The sequence below is a fragment of the Bubalus bubalis genome, chromosome 2 (genome assembly GCF_019923935.1).
Source record: "Bubalus bubalis isolate 160015118507 breed Murrah chromosome 2, NDDB_SH_1, whole genome shotgun sequence".
Lineage (NCBI taxonomy): Eukaryota > Metazoa > Chordata > Mammalia > Artiodactyla > Bovidae > Bubalus > Bubalus bubalis.
Genome location: NC_059158.1, coordinates 25,041,289 through 25,063,717, shown reverse-complemented (window position 1 = coordinate 25,063,717; position 22,429 = coordinate 25,041,289). Strand labels below are relative to the sequence as shown.

Sequence of the window (22,429 nt, the reverse complement as noted above, 5' to 3'; positions counted from 1 at the left end):
GCCACCTGGGAAACCTCTTATACTAACTCCCACAAAAACTGAACTACACTAGCTTTTTGCAGGCTCTAGCAAAAATTCTGTCATTTAGGAAATCAGACACATTCTCACCATCCCACAGGGGAAACTGACCTCAGTGTCCCTTGTTCCTCTCTGATCAACAAGGTAAAGCCCTGGCCCCACTTTGGCTTTACCTCTTCCCCTAAACGAGATGCCCGAACTCACATGTCTCATGAAACAAAAGACATCCACAAAACATCAGAAGTACTTTATTTGGCAGTTTCAGCCCAACATACAGGAAGAAAAACTGTCCAACTTTGACAGCTTACCCAGTGACCCCTCCTTCCTACCCCAGACAGAATAGTGGCAGCACCTTGCTGCATGAAAAACAGCAGCCATGGCCTTGGCAAGGTTTCTGGCTCCACTTTCGTGAAAGGGCAGAGAAGCACAGCCCAAACCCCTCCACTGGTACGCAGCCCAGGTCAACAGCGGCAGTCACATCTGACCCTCGGCACAGCAGCAAGCCCAGCACTCATCCTGGCTCCCGAGCCTTCCCAAGGTGACCCTGCCTCAGCCAGGGCAGGCAGCCCTCCGGGGCCCCTCAATCCCCACCCTGGGGAGGTGTGCAATGATGAACAGAGTCCTCAGGTCTCTGGCAGGCGGAGGAGGGTTCCAGAAGTGGTGGAGACACTGTGCAAGAGAAAAACAAGGCTGGAGCTGGGTTCCTGAGTTCCAGAGAACTCAGCACTTGGCTGGATATGTTCCTGGGTTCCAGAAGACAGGAGAGGGGCTGCTCTTTGCTAATGAGGGAAGCACAAGGAGGGAGGAAATCCAACCTGAGGTCATTGCTCTGTCATCTTCCAGAGGCTGGGGCGCAAGACTCACCAGTCCACCAGCTGGGCCCCAATGAGGTCATGTACGTGGTAGGCGAGGCCAAGTCGCACCGAGGCAGGCGCCCGCCGGCCCAGGAGCTCTGAAAGGAGTAACTCCCGGTACTTGGCCTTCCGGACCATGCTAAGGACAGCCTGGCGTCCTGGGGGAGAGGTGGCATGGGAGAGGGGAAAGGTGAATAAGGCCTAGAGGCCTGAGGAGGCACCAAAGAGTGTTCTTGAGGGGCTGCGGGCCTGACCTGCAGAGCGTGTACCTTTAACAAAATATTTGATGAACCTCCCAGCTCCAGGCACTGCGAGCCACCAACTTCCAGCATCTCGAACAGTGAGCACCCCGGCTTTGACCAGCTGCCTAAGAGAGTGGAGATGAAGTGTTGACTCAAAGCTCTCTCTCCTCCCCGCCCACTAACATTGGATACTAAGTCTCCAGAGGCCTGGGCACCTAGGCCAAGGGACTGGATGACAGGAGTCCAGCCTGGGGCAGTTCTCTGCTCAGACCGTGCTGCTCAGTGCCCCATGACCTTGCTTGCCATTCTCCCACCTGACCGCCCTCCGTCCACTCTCTCTTTTCCTGTTACCTGGTGGCTCAGACGGTAAAGAATCTACCTGCAATGCAGAAGACTCAGGTTCAGTCCTTGGGTCGGGAAGATCCCCTGGAGAAGGGAATGGCTTATTCTTGCCTGGAAAATTCCATGGATAGAGGAGCCTGGCAAGCTACAGTCCACAGGGTCGCAAAGAGCCAGAAATGACTGTTATTATTGCATGTTCACTAAAACTGCTCCTCCTCTCTGAAGCCCCCTTGACCACTCTCAGTCCCACCACCAGGGGAGACACAGAGGCCTTTCTCCGGAGCTCCTGCCATTACCTACACATACCTCACCACTGTTTGTTGTTTAGTTGCTAGGCTATGTCCAACTCCATGGCGACTTCACAGACTGCAGCTGGCCAGGCTCCTCTGTCCATGGGATTCTCCAGGCAAGAATACTAGAGTGGGTTGCCATTTCCTTCTCCAGCGGATCTTCCCAACCCAGGGACTGAACCTGCATCTCCTGCATTTGCAGGCAATTCTTTACCACTGAGCCACCAGGGAAGCCCCATACCTCACCATAGCTCTTCCCAAATCTTACTGAAGTTTATCTAATGCGTTCAGGTATATCATGGGTTACAAAGTAGGGATCCTGGGTTAGACCCAACCTCCTGAAACGATACTTTGCTTTAGCCTTTGCCTAGCTGTTGTTCTTTTGAATGTGAATGCTGATTCCCACCGGGCATTTATGGCTCCTGCCAGGCCTCTACATTTGATTAGCCACCCATATCTCCTGAATTTTAGTCCAGGGCTGTTTCCAAGGCCTCAGATAAGACAGGCCTCTCCTCCTGGGGAAGAAGCACAAACTTAGGTCATTTTATTTAAAAAAAAAAAAAAAAAAAAAGAGTCTGCCTTTTTAACAGATTCCCCAAAAGAAAGAGAACAAGGCCGGATGGGACTGGAGGGAGGAGGGGAGGGGACGGATGCCTGATTCTGTTGGTTCCCCCAGGTCTCACGTGATCTCTGGGTCCCTGAAGCCAAAAGTCTGTGTCATTTGGTCTTGCTGGAAGCTAAGGTCACCACAGGCTGGAAGCACGGAAGCCAGAAACTTCTGTACTGCAGCAGCATATGGGCGGCCATCACAAGCCTTGAGAACCTGGAACCAGAGATGAGAGACGTGGTCTGGCCCACCTAACCCTCCACCGACCTCTGTCTCCAGGATCACATTTCTCTTCCTATGTTTTGCCCGCTGCTCAGGGCCTTCTACCTCTCATATTTCTCCTCCTCTTCTTCCTCTCCCTCATAGTAATATTTTTTCAGAGCCCTGTGCCCTGTCTGTGAGATGTGAGGTGGCGGGGGAGGGGTGGGGGTGGGGGTTGTCTCTTTTCTTTTTATTCCCACTCCCTAGTCTTCCTGCACCCCCTGCCCTGGCCCCCATGACCCACACACAGTCACACTCACTCTGGTCCTGTAGTCCTCGGTGAACATGATTCCTTGGGCGTCTAAGTCGAAGCCTAGCTGGACGATCCTGATCTCCCCCTGCTCTTGCAGTGCCTTCTGCCTCCATAGACATGAGAGTGAAAAGGATATCAGGGGAAGATGCTCTGCTATACCCTGGACACACTGAGCAGGGACATTCTGTGTCCAAGTATTGGGGAGTTCTTCTTTAAGTAAAGGAAAAACTATGGGGAGAGAATTAGGTGGATCGCCAGTCTTTTTCAATTAGTCTTTCACCCAGCCACCTCAGGAGTTATCTGTTAAACAGTCAACACAGGGGCTTCCCTAGTGGTCCAGTGGCTAAGAGTCCATGCTCCCAGTGCAAGGGACCCATCCCTGATTGGGGACCTAGATCCCACATGCCACAACTAAGAGTTTGCATACAGCAAGTTAAGGACCCCGCATGCTGCAACTAAGACTCAACATAGCCAAATAAATGCTAAATATTTTTAAATGTCTGCTGAAAAAAAAAAAAATTAAAAAAATCATGACATATTTTCTAAGACCAATCATAGGCAGACACTTAGATAAAGCAGTGATTAATGGGCTCTCCCCTCAAGGAATTAACAGTTGAGATTTTGGATGGGGAAGGTGGAGAGGAATATGGGATAAAATGTTTCAAACAAATAAAAATAAACCAGAACTTCTGTTTCCAGGAATACAGCAAGACCAACTAACTCACTGAAAATTAGGTAAAATGCTGCATAAAATGTTATTTTAAAAGCTGTTTAAGCATTAAAGCGCTCATAAGATAATAAGGAATTACCAGACTAATATAGGAAAACAAAATTCAAAAGAAACAGACAATAGAAACAAACCTAAAAATATATGTTACAGCAAACTTATCAAAAATAGACTATTTTTTTTTAAGTATGCTTGTAATGCTGAAATAAATAAAAGCTAGAATGGAAAATTTCGGCAGGAAATTATAAAAACTGACATAATGGATTTGAAAGACATTCATGTACTAATAGAAATTCCAGAACTCAAAAATAAAGCAGGTTCAGTTAAGAAATCAACACAATGGAGTATTACTCAGCCATTAAAAAGAATACATTTGAATCAGTTCTAATGAGGTGGATGAAACTGGAGCCTATTATACAGAGTGAAGTAAGCCAGAAAGAAAAACACTAATACAGTATACTAACGCATATATGGAATTTAGAAAGATGGTAACAATAACCCTGTGTACGAGACAGCAAAAGAGACACTGATGTATAGAACAGTCTTATGGACTCTGTGAGAGAGGGAGAGGGTGGGAAGATTTGGGAGAATGGCATTGAAACATGTAAAATATCATGTATGAAACGAGTTGCCAGTCCAGGTTCGATGCACGATACTGGATGCTTGGGGCTGGTGCACTGGGACGACCCAGAGGGATGGAATGGGGAGGGAGGAGGGAGGAGGGTTCAGGATGGGGAACACATGTATACCTGTGGCGGATTCATTTTGATATTTGGCAAAACTAATACAATTATGTAAAGTTTAAAAATAAAATAAAATTAAAAAAAAAAAAAAAGAAATCAACGGATGGATTCAGTCGATTCAGTTCAGTTCAGTTGCTCAGTCGTGTCCAACTCTTTGAGACCCCACTGACTGCAGCATGCCAGGCCTCCATGTCCATCACCAATGAAGCACAAGCTGGAATCAAGATTGCTGGGAGAAATATCAATAACCTCAGATATGCAGATGATACCACCCTTATGGCAGAAAGTGAAGATTGCTAGGAGAAATATCAATAACCTCAGATATGCAGATGATTCTGCCCTTATGGCAGAAAGTGAAGAACTCTTGAAGAAAGTGAAAGAGGAGAGTGAAAAAGTTGGCTTAAAGCTCAACATTCAGAAAACGAAGATCATGGCATCTGGTCCCATCACTTCATGGCAAATAGATGGGGAAACAGTGGCAGACTTTATTTTGGGGGACTCCAAAATCACTGCAGATGGTGACTGCAGCCATGAAATTGAAAGACGTGTACTCCTTGGAAGGAAAGTTATGACCAACCTAGACAGCATATTAAAAAGCAGAGACATTACTTTGCCAACAAAGGTCCATCTAGTCAAAGCTAAGGTTTTTCCAGTAGTCATATATGGATGTGAGTTGGACTATAAAGAAAGCTGAGTGCCAATGAATTGATACTTTTGAACTGTGGTGTTGGAGAAGATTCTTGAGAGTCCCTTAGACTGCAAGGAGATCCAACCAATAAATCCTAAAGGAAATCAGTCCTGGGTGTTCATTGGAAGGATTGATGTTGAAGCTGAAACTCCAATACTTTGGCCACCTGATGCAAAGAGCTGACTCATTTGAAAAGACCCTGATGCTGGGAAAGACTGAGGGCAGGAGGAGAAGGGGATGACAGGGGATGAGATGGTTGGATGGCATCATCGACTCAATGGACATGAGTTTGAGTAAACTCTGGGAGTCAGTAGATTATGGCACAGCTAAATAAAAAGCTGCTGCTGCTGCTAAGTCACTTCAGTCATGTCCGACTCTGTGCAACCCCACAGATGGCAGCCCACCAGGCTCCCCCATCCCTGGGATTCTCCAGGCAAGAATACTGGAGTGGGTTGCCATTTCCTTCTCCAAAATAAAAATCTACTAATCTACAAGACAGATTTAAAAAATAATAATAATAACAACAACGTAATAAAGACAATCAAAAAGATTAAAAATGAGGACAAGAGACTAAGAGACAAAGGATTCAAACAGAAGGCCCAATATGTGTTTAATTGGAGTCCCAGAAGAAAAGAAAAGAGATAATAAGGTGTGGGAAGTATCTGAAGAGTCAATAACAGCCACAATCACAAAAGTACATTAATCCAACTCACATAAACTCATAGAACAGACAAAATAGCAATCTGAGGAAATAAAAGATTTCAATAATAACTTTAGTTACTAAGAAATTAGTAACTGAATAATACATATTTTTTTCAAATATACATACATAGAATATTTCATAAAACTGACTATATAGCACAAAGCATGTCTCAATAAGCTTCCAAATGACTGAAATCATATTGTGTATGATCTCTGGCCATAATAATATCATTTATGCCAGAAATCATTATCAAGGTAACTAGAAAATGTTTAGGAAGTAGACATACATTTCTAATCAACCCAGTAAGTCAAAGAAAAAAAATCACAAAGGAAATTAGAAGATATTTTGAAATAAACGATAATGGAAATATATACCCAAACTTGACAGATGATTGACCAAGGGCTTCCCTGGTGGCTCAGATGGTAAAGCGTCTGCCTGCAGTGCAGGAGACCCGGGTTCGATCCCTGGGTTAGGAAGATCCCCTGGAGAAGGCAATGGTACCCCACTCCAATACACTTGCCTGGGAAATCCCATGGACGGAGGAGCCTGGTGGGCTGCAGTCCATGGGGTCACTAAGAGTCGGACACGACTGAGCAACTTCAGTTTCACTTTGACAGATGATATATATAGGGGGAGACTACAGCCTGACATTCATCTATTAGAAAAGAATAGAGGATGAAAATCAATGAAGGAAAAAAAGTAAAATAAGCATAGCAGTAGAGAGGAAACATGAATGAAATGGAAAACATGCATGCAAGAAAGAGCAACAAAGCTAAAAGTTAATTCTTTGAAAGACTACTAAAATTGATAAACCTTAGTGAGACTGACCACGACAGAAAGGCGGAAACAGGAACCTAGAAAAAGCACAGATAACCAATATAAAGAACAACAACAAAAAAAGGATCATCACTATAGATTCTACAGAAAATAAAGTGAGATTACAAACTTTGTCAATAAATGTGAAATTTTAGATGAAATTGACAAATTCTAAAAACAATACAATTTCTTCCACTAGAATGGACAAAGTGGGATATATTCACAAAATAGAAATCTATGAAAATGAATTTTAAAACACGTGTGTGCCTATGTGTGTGCACACACACACGCGCGCATTCTGTCAGTCATGTCCAACTCTTTGGAACCCTGTGGACTGTAGCCCACCAGGCTCCAATGTCCATGGAATTTTCCAGGCAAGAATACTGGAGTAGGTTGCCATTTCCTACTCCAGGAGATCTTCCCAATCCAGGGATCCAACCTGCGTCTCTTGGGTCTCCTGCATTGGCAGGAGATTCCTTACCACTGGGCCACCTGGGAAGCCCCCATGAATCTCAAAAATAATCATCTAATGAAACAAGATGTAAGTAAATACATATGGTATGATTTTATTTACATCAAGTTGAAAAGTAGGTAACTAAGCTATGTTGTTTACGATAAACACACAGATGGTATAAAGAAAACTAAGGGAACAATTATCAAACCAGTCAGGTATGTTGCTTCCCAGGGACATAAGGCATTTTGGCTGTATGTGGGCTGTTGGCTATGTTCTGCAGTCTGACTTGGGTGATGGTTAAGTGGGTATTTGCTTTATAAACATTCTTTAAATTATATGTGTTTATATTTTCTTTGTGGCTTCCCTGGTGGCTCAGAGGATAAAGCGTCTGCCTGCAATGCAGGAGACCTGGGTTTGATCCCTCGGTTGGGAAGATCCCCTGGAGAAGGAAATGGCAACCCACTCCAGTATTCTTGCCCGGAGAATCCCATGGACAGAGGAGCCTGGTGGGCTACAGTCCACGGGGTCACAAAGAGTCAGACACGACTGAGTTAAATTCATATTTTCTTTTGTGCAATTTTTAAAGTTTTTCTAAAATTTAGGCTAACACCAGGAGGTTAAAAACAACAAATACTTTATAAGGAGTGGTTCTGACTTGCTTCCTTAAGAGACTGGAGCTAGTCTCCATCTTCCTTTTCTTCCCTTTTTTCTTCCTAACAGGTTGCCAATTGCAAAATCCAATTGGCTATTATTTTACTTGACCACATCACAGACCACTGTCTTGAATCATAGGTTTTAACACTGCCAACTACTCCACCCTCTTGAAAATTGCTACTTTCTCAATATACCTCTTCCTGGGTTCCTCTCAACTCTGTCAATTCTTCTAACAGGTTTTTCACAGACGCCTCCTTCTCCTCCCCCACCCCCATCATATCAATGGATCTCAATTTTTTATTTTGGCCATACCTCGAGTTATGCAGGATCTTAGTTGCCCGACCAGGGATTTAACCTGTGCTCCCCACCACAGCAGTGGAAATATCTTAACCACTGGACTCCCAGTAAGTTCTTGAACTTCAAATTTTAGCACACATTACAAATCACTTGAGGAAGTAGCTTTAAAATATAGATTTCCAGTTCCTACTCAAGAAAGCTTAATTCATCCTCACTGAGAGATTCCCAGAACCTGTAGTTTTGAATAAGCAGTCCAGGTAATCTAGTGGAACTCAGGACATACTTTGAGAAACACGGCCTTAAATGTTGGTATCTCCTAGCACTGGGGATGTGGCTCTATTATCTGTCACTGCAAACCTGGGGTCCTTAATCTTTGGCCTCAGAGAATCTGTGAAACAACCCCCTTCCTCCTCAAATTGTACATACACTATATATGCATATATACACATATAGTGGCATATATGCATTTTTTTCTGGAGAGCCATGGCTTTCATTATCTTCTAAAGTTTATAAAAAGGTTAAAACCCACTCCTCTCCTCCCTCTTACTACCAATTTCACCCACATCCACAGACTGAACCACTACTCACATCTCGATGGCTTCCAGTGCTGTATCAGTGGCCCAGAATTTTCTCCAAACCCTCATCCAACTGTCTGCTGCACATTTGCCTCTGGAGGCTCCACAAACACCTCCAACTCAACTTGTACAAAATAAACACATCATCTGCCCCCAACTATTCAATGTTCTCCTACTCTATTCACTCCACCAACCACTCAGTCGTCCAGAAAATCCGAGAGCTATCCTGAAGTCCTTCCTCTTTCTCGCTTCACATCCCTCATCCATCCTCTCCCTCCTTATTATACTGCCCTAATTTAGGCCTTCACCAGTTCTCAGCTGCAGTATCTTCCTAATTGATCTCCCCACCTCATGACACTGCCTCCAATCCGTGCAACACACCACTCCCTCTCTTGTTTTAACATTCTCTACCAGCTCATTGCCTTCTTTGTAAAATGAAAACGACGCTGGTGTACAAGGCCTGCCCTAATCTGACGTCTGCCTACATTCCCATCACGAACCACGCCCGGTGACTCAGTTTCCCCAAAAGCTTCGCTCTTCCACCTTCATCATTTGGCATGCAATTCCCTGAGGGTCTGTAGCATTCTCCTCGGCACCGCAGTGCCTGGCACAATGCCCGGCCCAGAAAGACCCAGCGCTTGCTGAATGGCTGAACAGCTGGTGGACTGAGTGAGTTATGGGGAGAACCTCGGAAGTGCCCGCGAGGCACGAAAGCGCCTTCCCGTTGGTCGCTCTGACGCTCCTCACCAGCTGCCGGTCAGCCACGGTTCGGTCCGCTACGAGGCTGTACACCTGGCTCCTCAGCGCGATGGGGGGTAGCGCATCCTCAAACAGGACTCGCGGGAACAGCCGCACCATCTCTGCGACTGCCTCTCGCGCAGATCCTGGGCGGAGAGACCGAGTCACTGCGACGTGAACTGAGGCGGGGGAAGCGGGGGTACCACACTGGGGCGCTGTTGTCTCAACATACAGGGTTACCAGAGGCGAGGCTGCTGCCAGCTGGGGTCTTTAGCCTCGCCCCGGGGTTGCCATGGTTACCTGACTCGCCGCGCAAAGGATCTGCCTCTACATCCCCTAGTTCCCGCCGCCTCTTCAACCCAAAGGTCTCCGGGACCAGGCGATGCCTCTTCCGGCTCATATCCCGGGATCTTTCCGCGGCGGGGAAGAAGTAGAAAGCTGTTGAGGGAAGATACCACGAAAATAGTCTTCCGGCACAGGGCAGTGACGTACGGGCTCCCTGGGCGTCCCTCCTCGGAAACCAATCAGCCCGATCTTCGTAGGCTGAAGTGCTGACGACAGAAGAGCCGACTAGTCATCCCTCCGCCCCTTGCTGGGAGGGGCGGTGCCAATGCCAACACCAGCGCCATCCTCATTGGCCGAGGCCCCACGTCCGCTGCTGATTGGCTTCCTCTGAGCGCGTTCACGTCCGGGGACGCTTGGGCGCTGCGGAGGGGCGCGGGTGGCCACGCTGGGATCTCCCTCGGTGTAAAGCGCACAGCCCCCTCCCGCCACCTAGGGGTTAGGCCGCCTCTGTCGCTGAATGATTGCGTCATCGAGAGCGGGGAAAACTGCCCTCGCATCCCTTTGACAAGTGATGTACCTGCCATGACGTCATAGCCCTGAGAAGGTGGAAGTCGAGGTTGGCAGGATTTGAGGTAACCAGATCCTTGACCTGAGCCCAAGCATCCTTCCTAACCACTCTGGGTTTGGAGCTACTGGGGTAGGGGGTATATAGGTCAAGGGGAAAGGTAGCATGCGCACCTGGTACGGTTGTTTGAGGACATGGGGCTTGCATGTTTCAAGGCCAGACTCGCTTAGTCCTGACTCGAAGTCCCTCTTCTCCAGCCCTTCTTTTTAAAAGGGGAACTTCCTTGTCCCCTCTCAGGACCTCATGGAGTCCAGAGGGACCAAGAGAGAAGCTGGAAAGATAGAGGTCGCTGAGCCTCGGAACAAGCTCCCCCACCCAGCACCCTCCCTGCCCACAGACCCTGCCCTCTACTCTGGGCCCTTTCCTTTCTACCGGCGCCCTTCCGAATTGGGCTGCTTCTCCCTGGATGCACAGCGCCAGTACCATGGAGATGCTCGCGCTTTGCGGTACTACAGCCCACCTCCCACCAATGGCCAAAGCCCCAGCTTTGACCTCAGAGACGGATACCCTGATCGATACCAGCCCCGGGACGAAGAGGTCCAAGAGAGGTTGGACCACCTGCTACGCTGGCTCCTGGAGCACCGAGGCCAGCTAGAGGGGTGAGCAAAGCATACCACACAGTAGCCCTAGAGACCTGCACTCACTCTCTAAAACTGGAGAGCCAAAGCTGGAGTGAGTCCTTACCTTACCCTATTCTTTGGAGAAGCCATCTGCGCTAATGGTGTCAGACCTTCAGCCCCTAACTCCTCCTCCTCAGGGGTCCAGGCTGGCTGGCAGGGGCCATAGTGACGTGGCGGGGGCACCTGACAAAACTGCTGACGACACCATATGAGCGGCAGGAAGGCTGGCAGCTGGCAGCCTCCCGGTTCCAGGGGACGCTCTACTTGAGTGAGGTAGAGACGCCAGCTGCTCGGGTTCAGAGGCTTACCCGGCCACCGCTTCTCCGGGAGCTTATGTACATGGGGTACAAATTTGAGCAATACATGTGTGCAGGTGAGAGCTGCCCTGATTCTGCCCCCTCCCCTATCCCCAGAGATCGAGAGCCCCCAGCCCTTGCTACTGTTTCTCTCCTTGTGCAGACAAACCCGGAGTCTCCCCAGATCCCTCTGGGGAAGTTAACACCAACGTGGCCTTCTGCTCTGTGCTACGCAGCCGCCTGGGAAACCACCCTCTTCTTTTTTCCGGGGAGGTGGACTGCACAGACCCCCAGGCCCCATCCACACAGCCCCCCACCTGCTATGTGGAGCTCAAGACCTCCAAGGAGATGCACAGCCCTGGCCAATGGAAGAGCTTCTACAGGTTCAGGATGGGGGTGGACAGGATGAGAACCTTGGATGAAAAGCTTGGAAAGAGACTTGGGGAAAGAGGAGGCTGGAGGGTGGAGGAGGGGTCCCACTGACCCCCTTGCCTTTCCTGACAGACACAAGCTCCTGAAATGGTGGGCCCAGTCGTTCCTGCCAGGCGTCCCAAATGTTGTTGCTGGCTTCCGTAACCCGGAGGGTTTTGTCTGTTCCCTGAAGACCTTTCCTACCATGGAGATGTTTGAATACGTCAGGGTAAGGCAATGAGTTCCCACCTGCATCCCCCTGCGCCAACACCACAGGCCCATTGTCCAGGGACCTGCAGCCCACCTTCCCCTTCTTCCACCCTCACCACCGGCCTTCCGCCTCCTCCTGGGCTCTCTGCAGAACGATCGTGATGGCTGGAACCCATCCGTGTGCATGAACTTCTGCGCTGCCTTCCTTAGCTTCGCCCAGAACACAGTAGTTCAGGATGACCCCAGGTGAGGCATTCAGCTCTGCCCCTCCCCTCTGGGGCCCAGAAACTCAGCCTCCAGCCCTCAATTCAGGACTCTATCTGCCCCCCAGGCTTGTCTACCTCTTCTCCTGGGAGCCCGGTGGCCCTGTCACAGTGTCTGAACACCGAGATGCACCCCACGCCTTCCTGCCTCCATGGTACGTGGAAGCTGTGACCCAGGACCTCCCATCACCGCCCAAGACACCCTCCCCCAAGGACTGATGCTTCACAGGGGCTGGTCCTATTTCTGTGTGCACAGATAAAGGCGTATTTCCAGGTGGCTCTCCCTGCTGTGTCTTTTGAGCTGAGTCAACCCTGCCCAACACCTCAGGTTCACACAGGGGGTTTGCAGTTTTATTGTTACATTGTAGCCAGGGGCCAGTCACTGGGTGTAGAGGCTGGCAGCAAAGACGATGTCCCTCCGTAACAGGGTGGCTGCCGTCTCCATCTTGGCACCTAGCACAGGTTCGCCCACCAGGCGGGCTGCCCCCCGAAGTGAGCGACACATCTCGGCCAGGCGTTGGATGCAGCGGACCACCAGGCCCTCAGGGGTCCCTGAGAGCCCTGCCAACTCAGAGAAGGGCTATGGGGGAAGTGGGGTGGGGAATGAATACGATGGGCCCCGACAGCCTCTCCCTAGCTGGCTGTCCACAAAGGCCCCAAACCCCAGCTACTCACCATGCCCCGGGCCCACTCGTACACAACCTCAACCAGCCCGAAATTCAGCTCCCCGACAAATTCCTCCACGGTCTGGTTCAAACCACAGGCCACCTGGACCTCACCAATCCGCTTGGCCACAGTCCGGACCCGTTCTACCCCCTGCAGACAGACAGCAAAGACTCTAAGCCCTGCCTTCCTGCTCCAGCAAGGAGGCCGGGATGAAAGGAGAAACCATTCCAGCTCTTAGGGACACTCAGAGGGCACCTGGGGAACATGTGGGCACGGACTGGGAATGCCATGGCCGAGGAAGGGAGGGGTCCTGGCCGTCATCCCCATACCTGTTTGAGGGTGCTGGGGAGCTGATCGCCAGGGTCCCCGGGGCTCTGGCAGACCAGGCCGGAGAGCAGGGCAGCAATCTCCTCAGGCCGCAGGGTGCTCAGTGCATTGTCGAACATGAGCTCAGTGAGGAGCAGCTCGTGGCTGCTCATGGCACAAGCTACCCGCCCGGCCAGCTTCACTGTGCCTGCCTCGTCCACATACCCCAGGGTTCGGAGCACCTGCAAGGATGGTGGGTGTTGGGAGCCAGCAGACAGCTTCCCTGCCAGCCCCCCAGCCCAGCCCCACCCCCCCACCTCTACTCGCTGGTGGTACTCCGGGAGCAGCAGCAGCGACTGGTCCGACAGCAGGAAGCGCAGCCGCTCCATCTCCTTCTGGATCTGCATCCGCTCCCGCAGCTTCAGGTACTGCGAGGAGCCAAGGGCAAGGGCTCATGAGGCTCCTCCCTGACCTCAGCAGGGGAGCTGAGGACCAGGGCTGGGACAGGGGCGGCCAGTCTGCAGGGGATGAGAGGGAAAGCCATCCCTTCCAGCTGGGAAGCTCACATCCAGGGACCAACCTGGGCAGGGAAGCGGGGACTGTGCACACACTGAGCCCCCCGGATCAGCTCCTCCAGCTTCCGGGCCCGGAGCCCCCCCTCAACCACAGACACATCCTTGAGTTGCAGGTCATTGACAGGGTCGAGGGTGGGGGGTCCTGTGGGGTGTGCCTGAGCCAGTCGTAGCAGTTCCTGGACAGCAGTGGTCACGGCCGCAGAGGGCGGATCCTTCCTGAGAATGGAGCTGGTCTTAGACCTGAGGCAGAGGCTTCTCTTCCTGTGGAACCCCCCTAGGACTGGGGGAGCCTCCCTGACCACACCCCCCCGCCACCCCAACATGGTCCCTCCCCAGCATCTCTGACTTGAATTTTGGTTGCTGCCGCTTGCTGAAGTCCTCCAAGATCTTGTCCCCATTCAGCCGGAGCACCTTGGTGGTGATGGCGGCCATGTCTCCTGGCTGGAGCTTGGCCACAGTGTGGTCACAGGGCCCTGAGAAGAGTGGAGAGCGGGGTCAGACCAGGCACCTCAGCCATGCTGTTGGCAAGAGCCTGGGCATCCGTCCGCTCTCACCCTCAGGCAGGAACAGCTTGAATCCCACGAGGTCGTCTGGGTAGGGCACGTCTGGGGAGGCTGGCCCCCTCTCCCGCGGGTCCTCAGACACGGGCTTGTCACACAAGACCAGGGCTGTGAATACTCTGCTGGTGGAGTTCGAAGAGACCTAGAGGATGTGGGGAGGCCAGGACAGGGCAGTGTGAGGAGTGGACACCCAACAAGAGACAGATCCGCCAGTTCAGGCAGGGAGCATGGGGCAGCCATATAGACTGGTAACCAAGTCAAGCAATCGGAGCAGACTTCAGGGGCAGGGCTTGGGGAGAGGACAAGGAGACGAGCCTGAGGTGGTAGGGATGGGAAGGAAAAGAGGGCTAGAGGGAAAAATGAGAGCACTGCTGAGTACAAATGGCTCCTCGCCAAGTGGGGAAGATGGAGATGGGGCTGGCTGCTCCCTCCGGCCTTGGAGTCCAGATTCCCACCGCCCTCACCTGAAGGATCACACCCAGTGCGTTGTGATGCTCCTGATTCTTCACAACTACCACCCTTCCTGCTGAGAGAGATTTCAGCCCATTCACAGACTCTATGATGCGGTGCTAAAGAGCAGGGACGAGAAGAAAGAGGATAAGAAATGTTACAGAGATGCTGGGACGAGGTTCAGGTGTACCCAGAGCGTCCCAGTCTCTTCCTCCCCATCCATCACCCCGCCCCCAACACTCACAGGCGCTCACCTGGATCTGGCTCCGGGTCTCAGTCAGTTCCTCCCCCCAGCTGTAATACTCAGGCAGGTCGACGAGCTGGCCAGTCACCTCAGGCTCTTCCAAAGCTCCCAACTTCTTGGTCAGTTCAGCCAGAGTCTGTTCATGGGCCTGGGAGAAGCCAGGGTGGGTATGAAGCCAGAGTCTCCGGGCCAGCTCTCTCCACTTTCACCCATTGGCTTCCAGAGGCCCACCTTGTCCTAGCCTGGCTTCCCTTGTCCCATATCCTATCCTGCACGGCAACCTGGGCACACCCACCTCCTCACCTTGCTGTCCTTGCGAGATGGAAACTCTGAGAAGCTCCTCTTCATCATGTCCTCCACCCTGAGAGCATCCACCCGCAGCAGGTTGAGGATCATGGTGTACGTCAGGCGGAACTGGGACTGCAGCTGGGATGGCTTCCCCTGGGCCAGGCCAGAGACGCCAGTGAGGCTCAGGGTTTGCGGGGAGACCTGCTGCTCGGCTGCTCTACTCCAAGCAGCTGTAGTCCCAGTCCCGCAACCTCGGGGCCCTAGACAAACTGCCTGCTCACCTCTGCACAACAAGGGAGCAAGACTAAATAAACAGACTCTCCAAGGTCCCACCTAGCTCCATATTCACAGTGAAAAGACTAGAGAAGACAAGATCCAGCCTCATCCTCAGATTGGCTCGCTCCTCCCCTGGCTTCTCCCAGACCAAAGGAAAGGAAAGAGAGAGGAGAGAGGAGGAGGGTGGGCACAGAGGATGCAGCAGGTGCCCAGAGCTGGCCTCGAGGTGCCCCGGCTCACCATCATCATGCGGTGCAGGTCCGCCATCTCGGGCACGCGGCCCTTGCAGAGCAGGATGACCGTGCCCGTGGGGTCCAGGCCCCTCCGGCCCGCCCGGCCAGCCATCTGCACATACTCCCCAGGGAGTAGGTCCCGGAAGGTGGAGCCATCGTGCTTGCGCATGGAGTCAAATACCACCGTCCGGGCCGGCATATTTACACCCATGGCGAAGGTCTCCGTGGCAAACAAGACCTGGGATGGGGAGGGGAAGAGAGGATCAGCTAAGGGGCTAAACACAGCTGTGGCCCAGCCCTGGCCGAGCCCACCTCACTTTGTAGCCAAGGCTAAGACCACTACACATAGTCCCAGACGGTTAACTCATGAGACCTCACCTGACTCTCAAGATAAATCTACAGAGTAGGTACTATTGTTTTATTTATTTAGCTACCTATTTCTTTCCTTTCACCCCCACAGCCTACTCCCGTCTCCCCTCTGTCCATCTTTAATCTGTACCTTTTCATGTGAATGTGTTTTATAAAATGTGTTTTTTGAGTGTGTAATACAGTTTGAAGGAAAGGCGACACGTATCTCCTTCTGTTTCCTTCTCTTCCATGTAGTATTTTCAATATCCATCCGTGTTCCTGTGATTATATCTAATCCGTTGCTTCCAACCTGCCACAGAACACCTTGTGGGGTGTGTGGCATATAGCTGCCTACCTGCTCTCCCAGGGAAAGGGCCCCTGGTGCCACCAACACCCTGCCACCAGACAGCAGCCCACAGAGGAAGAGCAGACGTGTTTCCTCACCGACCAGGGTGAGAACTTCACTGCGATTTGCACTCAGGAGCGGAATTTAGGGACAAAGAGTAGGCACAGACTTGTCTTTGCCTCAAGAGCACCAGGTACACTTCAGACTGGCCACACCTGTACAAGGGTTCCTGTAATCCTGTCATCTCCTACGTCTTGGGCAACACTTGGCATTGCCTACTTTCCTAAATTTTACCAGTTTTAATTACTGTAAAGTCCTATCTTGTATTTCAGTTTGCATTTTTCTGATGACTAATGACCTCCATAAGTTTGCTGGCTTTTTAGTTTTCTCTTTTGAATACTGCCTGTTCACACCTTGTGTGCGTGTGTGCTAAGTCACTTCAGTCATGTCCGACTATAGCCCGCCAGGCTCCTCAGTCCATGGGATTCTCCGGGTAAGAATACTGGAGTGGGTTGCCATGCCCTCCTCCAAGGTATCTTCCCAACCCAGGGATCAAACCTGTGTCTCTTGTGGCGCCTGCACTGCACACAGATTCTTTATGGCTGAGCCACTGGAAAGCCCCTATTCATACTTTATGTACCCCCATTTCAATATGTGAAACTTACAGTTCAGGGAGGTTAAGTAATTTGCCCAGGGTCACACAGCAAGTTAACAGTGGACCTGGATTTCCACCCAGGCAGCCTGGATCCAGAGCCCAAGTTCTCAGCCGCTGCACTGTGCTGCCCACTCCCCTCCAAGCAGGTGATAAATGCTTTGGGGAGTCCCTCTCCCACCAGCACGAGCACCTTGACCAGGCCGCGGCTGAAGAGCATCTCCACAATCTCCTTGAGGATGGGCAGGATGCCACTGTGGTGCACACCCAGGCCGCGGTGCAGGAGCTCCGACATGTGCAGAACCTGTGGGGGCCGAGGCCCAGGGTCAGGGATGGGGTGGTGAACACCTGATCCCCACCATCTCCAAGTCCCCCGCCCCACCTGGGGCAGCTGGCGGTCAGAGCCGCGGAGACGGGCAAGGCAGCGCTGCAGGAAGAGGTGAATCTCACTCTTCTCTGAACTCGTCGTCAGGTCGAGGGAGGTGAGGCCTGAGGCTTGCTCGTCACAGCGGCCCCGGGAGAAGGTGAACACCACCACGGGCAGCTGTGCACGGGTGCGGAGGGAGGCCAGGAGGGACAGGTACACACCGCGGTCCTGAGGAGGCGGGGAGAAGGGAGTGGAGATGGAGTCCTTGAACCAATGGGGGCCAAAGTGGGGGGATGTGAAGCAGAGTCAAATCGGGCAGTGCTCAAAGCTCCACTCCAAACCCTGGGAGGACGAGGGAAGAAAGGACTCAGGAGAAAGAAGGGGTGACAGGTACAAAGCCGGCCAGTTCTCACCTGGGCAGGCCCCCCCTGATGCGTGGGCTGCTTGGCCCCAAAGGTCTGGGCATGCTTGCTCATCCGCTCCTTCTTGGCCTCCACAGCCGCATAGTACCTGGGGCAGGGCAGGGCGGCAGTCAGTCACCCCCCGTTGGGCCCAGCCCTGACTCTCCCCATATCCCAGGTTTACCCCTTTGTGTGGAAGGCGCCACGGGAGTCCAGCAACAGGAAGAGCTCCCCCTGGGTCTTGGGGCTGTTCCCCGTGAAGAGATAGTGCTCCAGGGGCACTGGGCGAGCGACGGTGCTGATCACATAGATCTGGCGACGCTTCAGCCGCCTGAGCAGGGGGTGGGAGGGATGACAGAATATCAGGGCTGGGAGCTGGGGAAGGAACCCACGTGCCCGCCATCTTCCCCGCCCTGGCCTCGCCCTGGTTTTCTGGGAGCCAGACTGGAAGGCTGTCCCTGTCACCCCGTCTCTCAACATGCAAAGTGATCTCAGCCCAGGTGGGATCCCACAACCTCCCAGGCTGGACGTGTTCCCCAGCCGCACCCCTTTCTCCTCCCCACCCTCAAGGCCTGACCACTCCCTCACTGGGACAGTCTACACCCCCACCCCAACTGAGGAATGCTACGGCCCCCTTCACTCAAGCACCCCTGGACACGTGTCTTACCCGATCCAGTCAGCAAACTCAAGGGCGTTGGGGACAGTAGCACTCAGAAGGATGATGGACACGTGGTCAGGCAGCATGATGAGTACCTCCTCCCACACGACCCCGCGCTGCACACAGGAAGGGAGGACAAGTCACCAGCAGCTTGGAAGGGGCTGCCCTTCTGCCCAGGGAAGTGGCACGAGGTTCCATGAGAAGGGACAAAGAAGGCAGTGAAGTTCCCGGGTCATATGGAACAGCGAAGCTGCTGAACCTTCCCCACAGGAGAGGACTGCCAGGACCTGGGGACCCTGTCCCCTTACCTCAGCATCATTGATATAGTGAACCTCATCAAAGATGACCCACTCCAGGTCCCGGATGACGTCCGAGCCACTGTACAGCATGGAGCTGGAGGAGAAAGGCCCCAGGCTGACTCCCCAGCAGCTCCTATCTCCACCCTCACCTCAGCCAGAGTGCTCTCCAAAGCAGCCTCACCTTCCTGACCAAAAACCCGCCCCATGCTGAATGCTCGCCTCTCACCGAAGGATCTCCGTTGTCATAATGAGGCACGAGGCTTCTGGGTGCAGCTGCACGTCCCCAGTGAGCAGCCCCACGTCCCCAAACGTGTTTCGGAAGTCCCGGAACTTCTGGTTGCTCAGAGCCTTGATGGGCGAAGTATAGATGGTGCTAGGAGGAGGGCACGAAGTCAGCCAGGCCCTCCAAACAGGCTCCTTGTCAGCACCTCCACTCCCACCCTGACCCTTGCCAGCAGCACGCCACAGAGCTCAGGCACCTCCCCCCTCCATCCCCGCTTCTTCACCCAAACTCCCCTCACGTTCCCCTTCATGGAATTACTCTGGAAAAATCCCGTCCTCCAATCCCTTCCCCAACAAATGCCGCTTATTTTTCTCTCCCCACATCTTCTTGTTTCCCTCTGAAACCCTGCCTCAGTTTTTCCCCGAACCTCTCATCTAAAGGATGAGGCAGGGAGGTGGAGAAGAGAAGAGACACAGAAATGACACAGGAGAGAATAGGGCTGGTGAGGGGAGGCTGGGGAGGGGCCTGTACCGCGTCATGTGTTTCTGGGCAAGCGCAATGGCATATTCAGCCACAACCGTCTTCCCGGCGGATGTGTGAGCTGCGACAAAGACTGAGTTGTGCCGCTCCAAGTGCAGGATGGCCTGTTTCTGGAACACATCTGGCTCAAACGCCCACTGTGGGAGAGAGAAACAGATGGAGGCGCAGAAGGGACAGGGGTCTTCCTGCCTCCACCTCATGGGGCCTCCAGGGCAGGGGAAGAAGGGCAAGACCTCCGTCCACTGAAGGCACCTGGCCTCCAGTGGGGAGAGGAGACAAGGGAGTGGGCTGGAGGAGGTGGGGGAGCACCTGAGGCCTGGGCCACGCTACCTGGAAGGCTGGCTGGGGAATGAGGCGGTAGAAATCACCAACAGGGGAGGTGACATCCACAGGAATGGCCCACTGCTCCTGAGGTGGGGGCTTGGGAGGTTCTGGGGGGGCTACAGTTGTGGCCGCTTCCTGGAGAAGGAGAGGGGTGTAGGCCTGATAAACATACAGCCAGAAAGCTCTCTGTTACCACCCCTCCAGAAGATGCTCCAGTCTTCCCCGGGGAACCAACCAGGCCAGCCCACCCTGTCTGGGACAAGGCCTTTCTTTCCTGCCTCAACCACCCAGAACTACCAACCTTCAACACTAGGTCCTCCAAGCTGCTTGCTCGGGCCAGAGGAACACTGCCAGGAGAGGCTGAAACAGTGTCCTGTCTGGGACCGCCAGGCTGTCCCACTGCCTCACTCTCATCCTCATCGCCCCCACCCAAATCCAAGGGCTCCAGCAGACGGCTGAGGCTGAGCAACCCGGCAGCTGGAGCTGAGTGATCTAGGAGCAAGGCAAAAATGGAGACCTGGTTGTATCCACCTCCGTTCTGAAGAAGAAGGGCACTGTTTCCCCTACAGCCCCATCTCAAAACTAAAACTCACCCTTTGGTGCGAAGTCCACGCCTTTCTTGAAGCCAGGTGGAAGAGTAAGGAGGTCTGGAGGACGGGGACAGAGAGAATCAGGACTCTTGCACACTTCTGTACAAGTCATACATTACATTAACCTGCAGGATGTTGTTCACAGCATACACGCTGTAGTTGCAGTTTTTTGTGACAATCCTCCAACAGATGACAGTAAAAGTTGTTATGAAAGAGATACCTTTTCCTAATTTGCTCAAGGGAATGGAAGAGGTAGCAAGGACCCAGTGACAGGACTTGGCCCCTCTTTCTCAGGCCCCAGGCACAGAGCCCTACCTCCCACGGTCCCTCCTGGCACCACCTCACCTTTCTCAAAGTCTATCTCCTCCTCAGCCTCCTCACGAGTGCTCAGATCTGTTATAGTGGGCTCATCCATTCCACCTGGGGAGAGGTTGGATAAACAGGATTCATGGGGTGGGAGTGACATGAGAGGGGTGGAGACTAAGGGCTCCCTCCCCTCCCATCCCATTTCCACAAGCATCACCTGGCCAGAAAGGGTACTGTGTTGGATTCCCCCACAGGGACTGGGAGATGGGCGCTGGTGGCCGGCGAAGAGACAAGGAGGTTGTGGACGACAGGTCTGTATTCTCTAGCAGGACCTGAGGCAAGAGAACAGAGCGCCAGTGAGGCTGAGCTTGCCTCTGACCCCACCTTCTCCTAATTCTGCTTCTGGTGGCCCACGACCACTTACCTCCTTGTAGCCTAGTATCTGGCCTGTGGTTGGGTGTCTTTGGGCCTGTAGGTCGGAGGGGACTGGGGCCCCCAGTGTGGCCAGGAGAGACCAAGGATCCATCTTCCTCTGCCATTTCCTGGACAGAAGCAAAGCAATATTCAGGTCTTCTTTCTCCTCTGTCCCAGCTTCCTTCAGGGACCCACCTGCCAAGCCCAGGCCCTTCTAGACCCCTCACCGGGTTGAGTGCTCCACACCATGCAGAGGCAGCCAGGTTGGAGATGACAGAAACAACCGCTCTGCTTCCTGCTGCAGATCTGGGGCACAGGGAGGAAGGCCGTGGGGAAGCTGGAACAAAGGCACGAGGTAAGGTAAGAGAGTAAGACACAAAAGAGAAGGTGACACGACTTGTATTTAGATCAGATATGACAGACATCCCAGACTAGGACAATCAGGCTGAAGCACTATTTTCCAAAGGCTGTTCTGTTTTACAGAACAAATGGTCTGCAACTGAATTACCTAGGGTTCTGATTAGTAATACAGATTTTGGATTTCTGAATCTATGGACCTAAGAACTAGTATTTTTCAAAAGCTCCCCCACCAATTGTGTGTGTGTGTGTGTGCACACTCAGTTGTGTTCGAACCCATGGATTGTGGCCCGCCAGGCTCCTCTCTGTCCATGGGACTTTCCACTAATCATGAGGCACACTGATATTTGAGAATCTCTAGTTTTAGGAAAAGGGGGTCCCAGGCCTAAGGATGAAGAGCCAGGTGTTCAAAGGGTAGCATCTCAGTCACCAAGAGCCCTGGTGCTTGGAGACAGAACAGGACTCCAGGGAGAAAACAGCCGTTTGAAAGAGCAGTTCTCAGAACTAAGGTTTCCCCGGGGCTCCCTGCTCTGTCTTCTTATGGGCTCTGACCCACTGCAGGTCCATTGGGTTGGAGTCTGTCCAGCACCAGTCTAGGCTCGGATGACAAGTATCCAGAGACAGGACAGCCGAGTCAGCTTAGATCCTACTGGGAGGAGGGTGAAGGAGGTTTTAAGCTCAACAGAGTCAAGGTTAGGGTGAAACGGCACTCACGGTGCTCTCTGGAGCCCCAGGCACATTCAGCAACTCCCAGCGCCCAGTGCATCCCAGCTCTACGGCCCGAAGGGGCAGGTCCAGGGGATCTGGGGGAGGTAGCACTACGGAGGAAAGGTCACAGGTCAGGGGTTAAGGGTCATTCGCTGTCTCCTCCGTCTTTCCACCCCCTCCCCCTCACCGAGTCGCTCCGTCTCCATCATCCTGGAGCCACAGCAGCTGCCAGGCAGCTGGGAAACGTAGGGAGGAGCCGGAACCGGCGGAAGTAGAAGCGACTTCCGGCACAATAGGGCCTGGGGGCGGGGACAAGAGCTACTTAG

General features: G+C 52.6%; 3 protein-coding genes across 11 annotated transcripts; 1 reads left to right on the top strand and 2 right to left on the bottom strand.

The window, feature by feature from the left end:
- Positions 1-250: 250 nt before the first annotated feature.
- Positions 251-9,794, bottom strand: STK19 (serine/threonine kinase 19). Of its 8 annotated transcripts, XR_006545020.2 has the most exons (8): positions 9,563-9,794; positions 9,212-9,408; positions 2,875-2,970; positions 2,430-2,569; positions 1,763-2,261; positions 1,466-1,493; positions 1,142-1,239; positions 1,012-1,030 (listed from the first exon to the last, which is right to left on the bottom strand). XR_006545020.2 is itself a non-coding variant. In XM_025267721.3 (7 exons), exons 1-6 carry the CDS (start codon positions 9,660-9,662, stop codon positions 879-881), a joined length of 783 nt encoding a protein of 260 aa, XP_025123506.1. In that variant the 5' UTR covers positions 9,663-9,788; the 3' UTR covers positions 251-687; positions 834-878. The 8 variants fall into 8 exon arrangements, 4 of the variants coding, with proteins under 4 accessions (XP_025123506.1, XP_025123541.1, XP_006041935.1 ...); XM_025267721.3 differs by lacking the exons at positions 1,466-1,493; positions 1,763-2,261 and adding an exon at positions 251-687 and having other exon boundaries at positions 834-1,030; positions 9,563-9,788; XM_025267756.3 differs by lacking the exons at positions 1,466-1,493; positions 1,763-2,261 and adding an exon at positions 251-687 and having other exon boundaries at positions 883-1,030; positions 9,563-9,783.
- A 146-nt stretch (positions 9,795-9,940) lies between these two features.
- Positions 9,941-12,249, top strand: DXO (decapping exoribonuclease). 2 transcript variants are annotated; one of them, XM_025267660.2, is made up of 7 exons: positions 9,941-10,179; positions 10,410-10,771; positions 10,930-11,165; positions 11,252-11,471; positions 11,593-11,728; positions 11,861-11,955; positions 12,041-12,249. In XM_025267660.2, exons 2-7 carry the CDS (start codon positions 10,416-10,418, stop codon positions 12,189-12,191), a joined length of 1,194 nt encoding a protein of 397 aa, XP_025123445.1. In that variant the 5' UTR covers positions 9,941-10,179; positions 10,410-10,415; the 3' UTR covers positions 12,192-12,249. The 2 variants fall into 2 exon arrangements, with proteins under 2 accessions (XP_025123445.1, XP_025123450.1); XM_025267665.2 differs by having other exon boundaries at positions 10,370-10,771.
- A 52-nt stretch (positions 12,250-12,301) lies between these two features.
- Positions 12,302-22,425, bottom strand: SKIV2L (Ski2 like RNA helicase). The gene is made up of 28 exons (XM_006041872.4): positions 22,291-22,425; positions 22,110-22,213; positions 21,266-21,375; positions 21,049-21,166; positions 20,842-20,956; positions 20,664-20,738; positions 20,322-20,375; positions 20,030-20,220; positions 19,735-19,863; positions 19,396-19,541; positions 18,868-19,014; positions 18,651-18,735; positions 18,352-18,458; positions 17,869-18,015; positions 17,697-17,793; positions 17,299-17,511; positions 17,110-17,220; positions 15,578-15,808; positions 15,077-15,214; positions 14,784-14,921; positions 14,544-14,648; positions 14,074-14,221; positions 13,866-13,992; positions 13,525-13,735; positions 13,262-13,372; positions 12,968-13,186; positions 12,648-12,788; positions 12,302-12,552 (listed from the first exon to the last, which is right to left on the bottom strand). The coding sequence occupies exons 1-28, from the start codon at positions 22,310-22,312 to the stop codon at positions 12,352-12,354; spliced, it is 3,741 nt and encodes a 1,246-aa protein (XP_006041934.3). The 5' UTR covers positions 22,313-22,425; the 3' UTR covers positions 12,302-12,351.
- Positions 22,426-22,429: the final 4 nt, after the last annotated feature.

Coding starts and splice junctions, on each gene's coding strand:
- DXO (XM_025267660.2), top strand. CDS start 10,416: ATGGAGTCCAGAGGGACCAAGAGAGAAGCTGGAAAGATAGAGGTCGCT. Junction 11,472..11,592: donor CAATGGAAGAGCTTCTACAG/GTTCAGGATGGG, acceptor CTTTCCTGACAG/ACACAAGCTCCTGAAATGGT. Junction 11,956..12,040: donor GTAGTTCAGGATGACCCCAG/GTGAGGCATTCA, acceptor TCTGCCCCCCAG/GCTTGTCTACCTCTTCTCCT.
- STK19 (XM_025267756.3), bottom strand. CDS start 9,662: ATGAGCCGGAAGAGGCATCGCCTGGTCCCGGAGACCTTTGGGTTGAAG. Junction 1,031..1,141: donor CATCAAATATTTTGTTAAAG/GTACACGCTCTG, acceptor CCTCTCCCCCAG/GACGCCAGGCTGTCCTTAGC. Junction 688..882: donor GGGGCCCAGCTGGTGGACTG/GTGAGTCTTGCG, acceptor TCTCTTGCACAG/TGTCTCCACCACTTCTGGAA.
- SKIV2L (XM_006041872.4), bottom strand. CDS start 22,312: ATGATGGAGACGGAGCGACTCG. Junction 19,542..19,734: donor TTCCCCAGCCAGCCTTCCAG/GTAGCGTGGCCC, acceptor TCTCTCCCACAG/TGGGCGTTTGAGCCAGATGT. Junction 12,789..12,967: donor TCCCCAGCACCCTCAAACAG/GTATGGGGATGA, acceptor GTCTGTCTGCAG/GGGGTAGAACGGGTCCGGAC.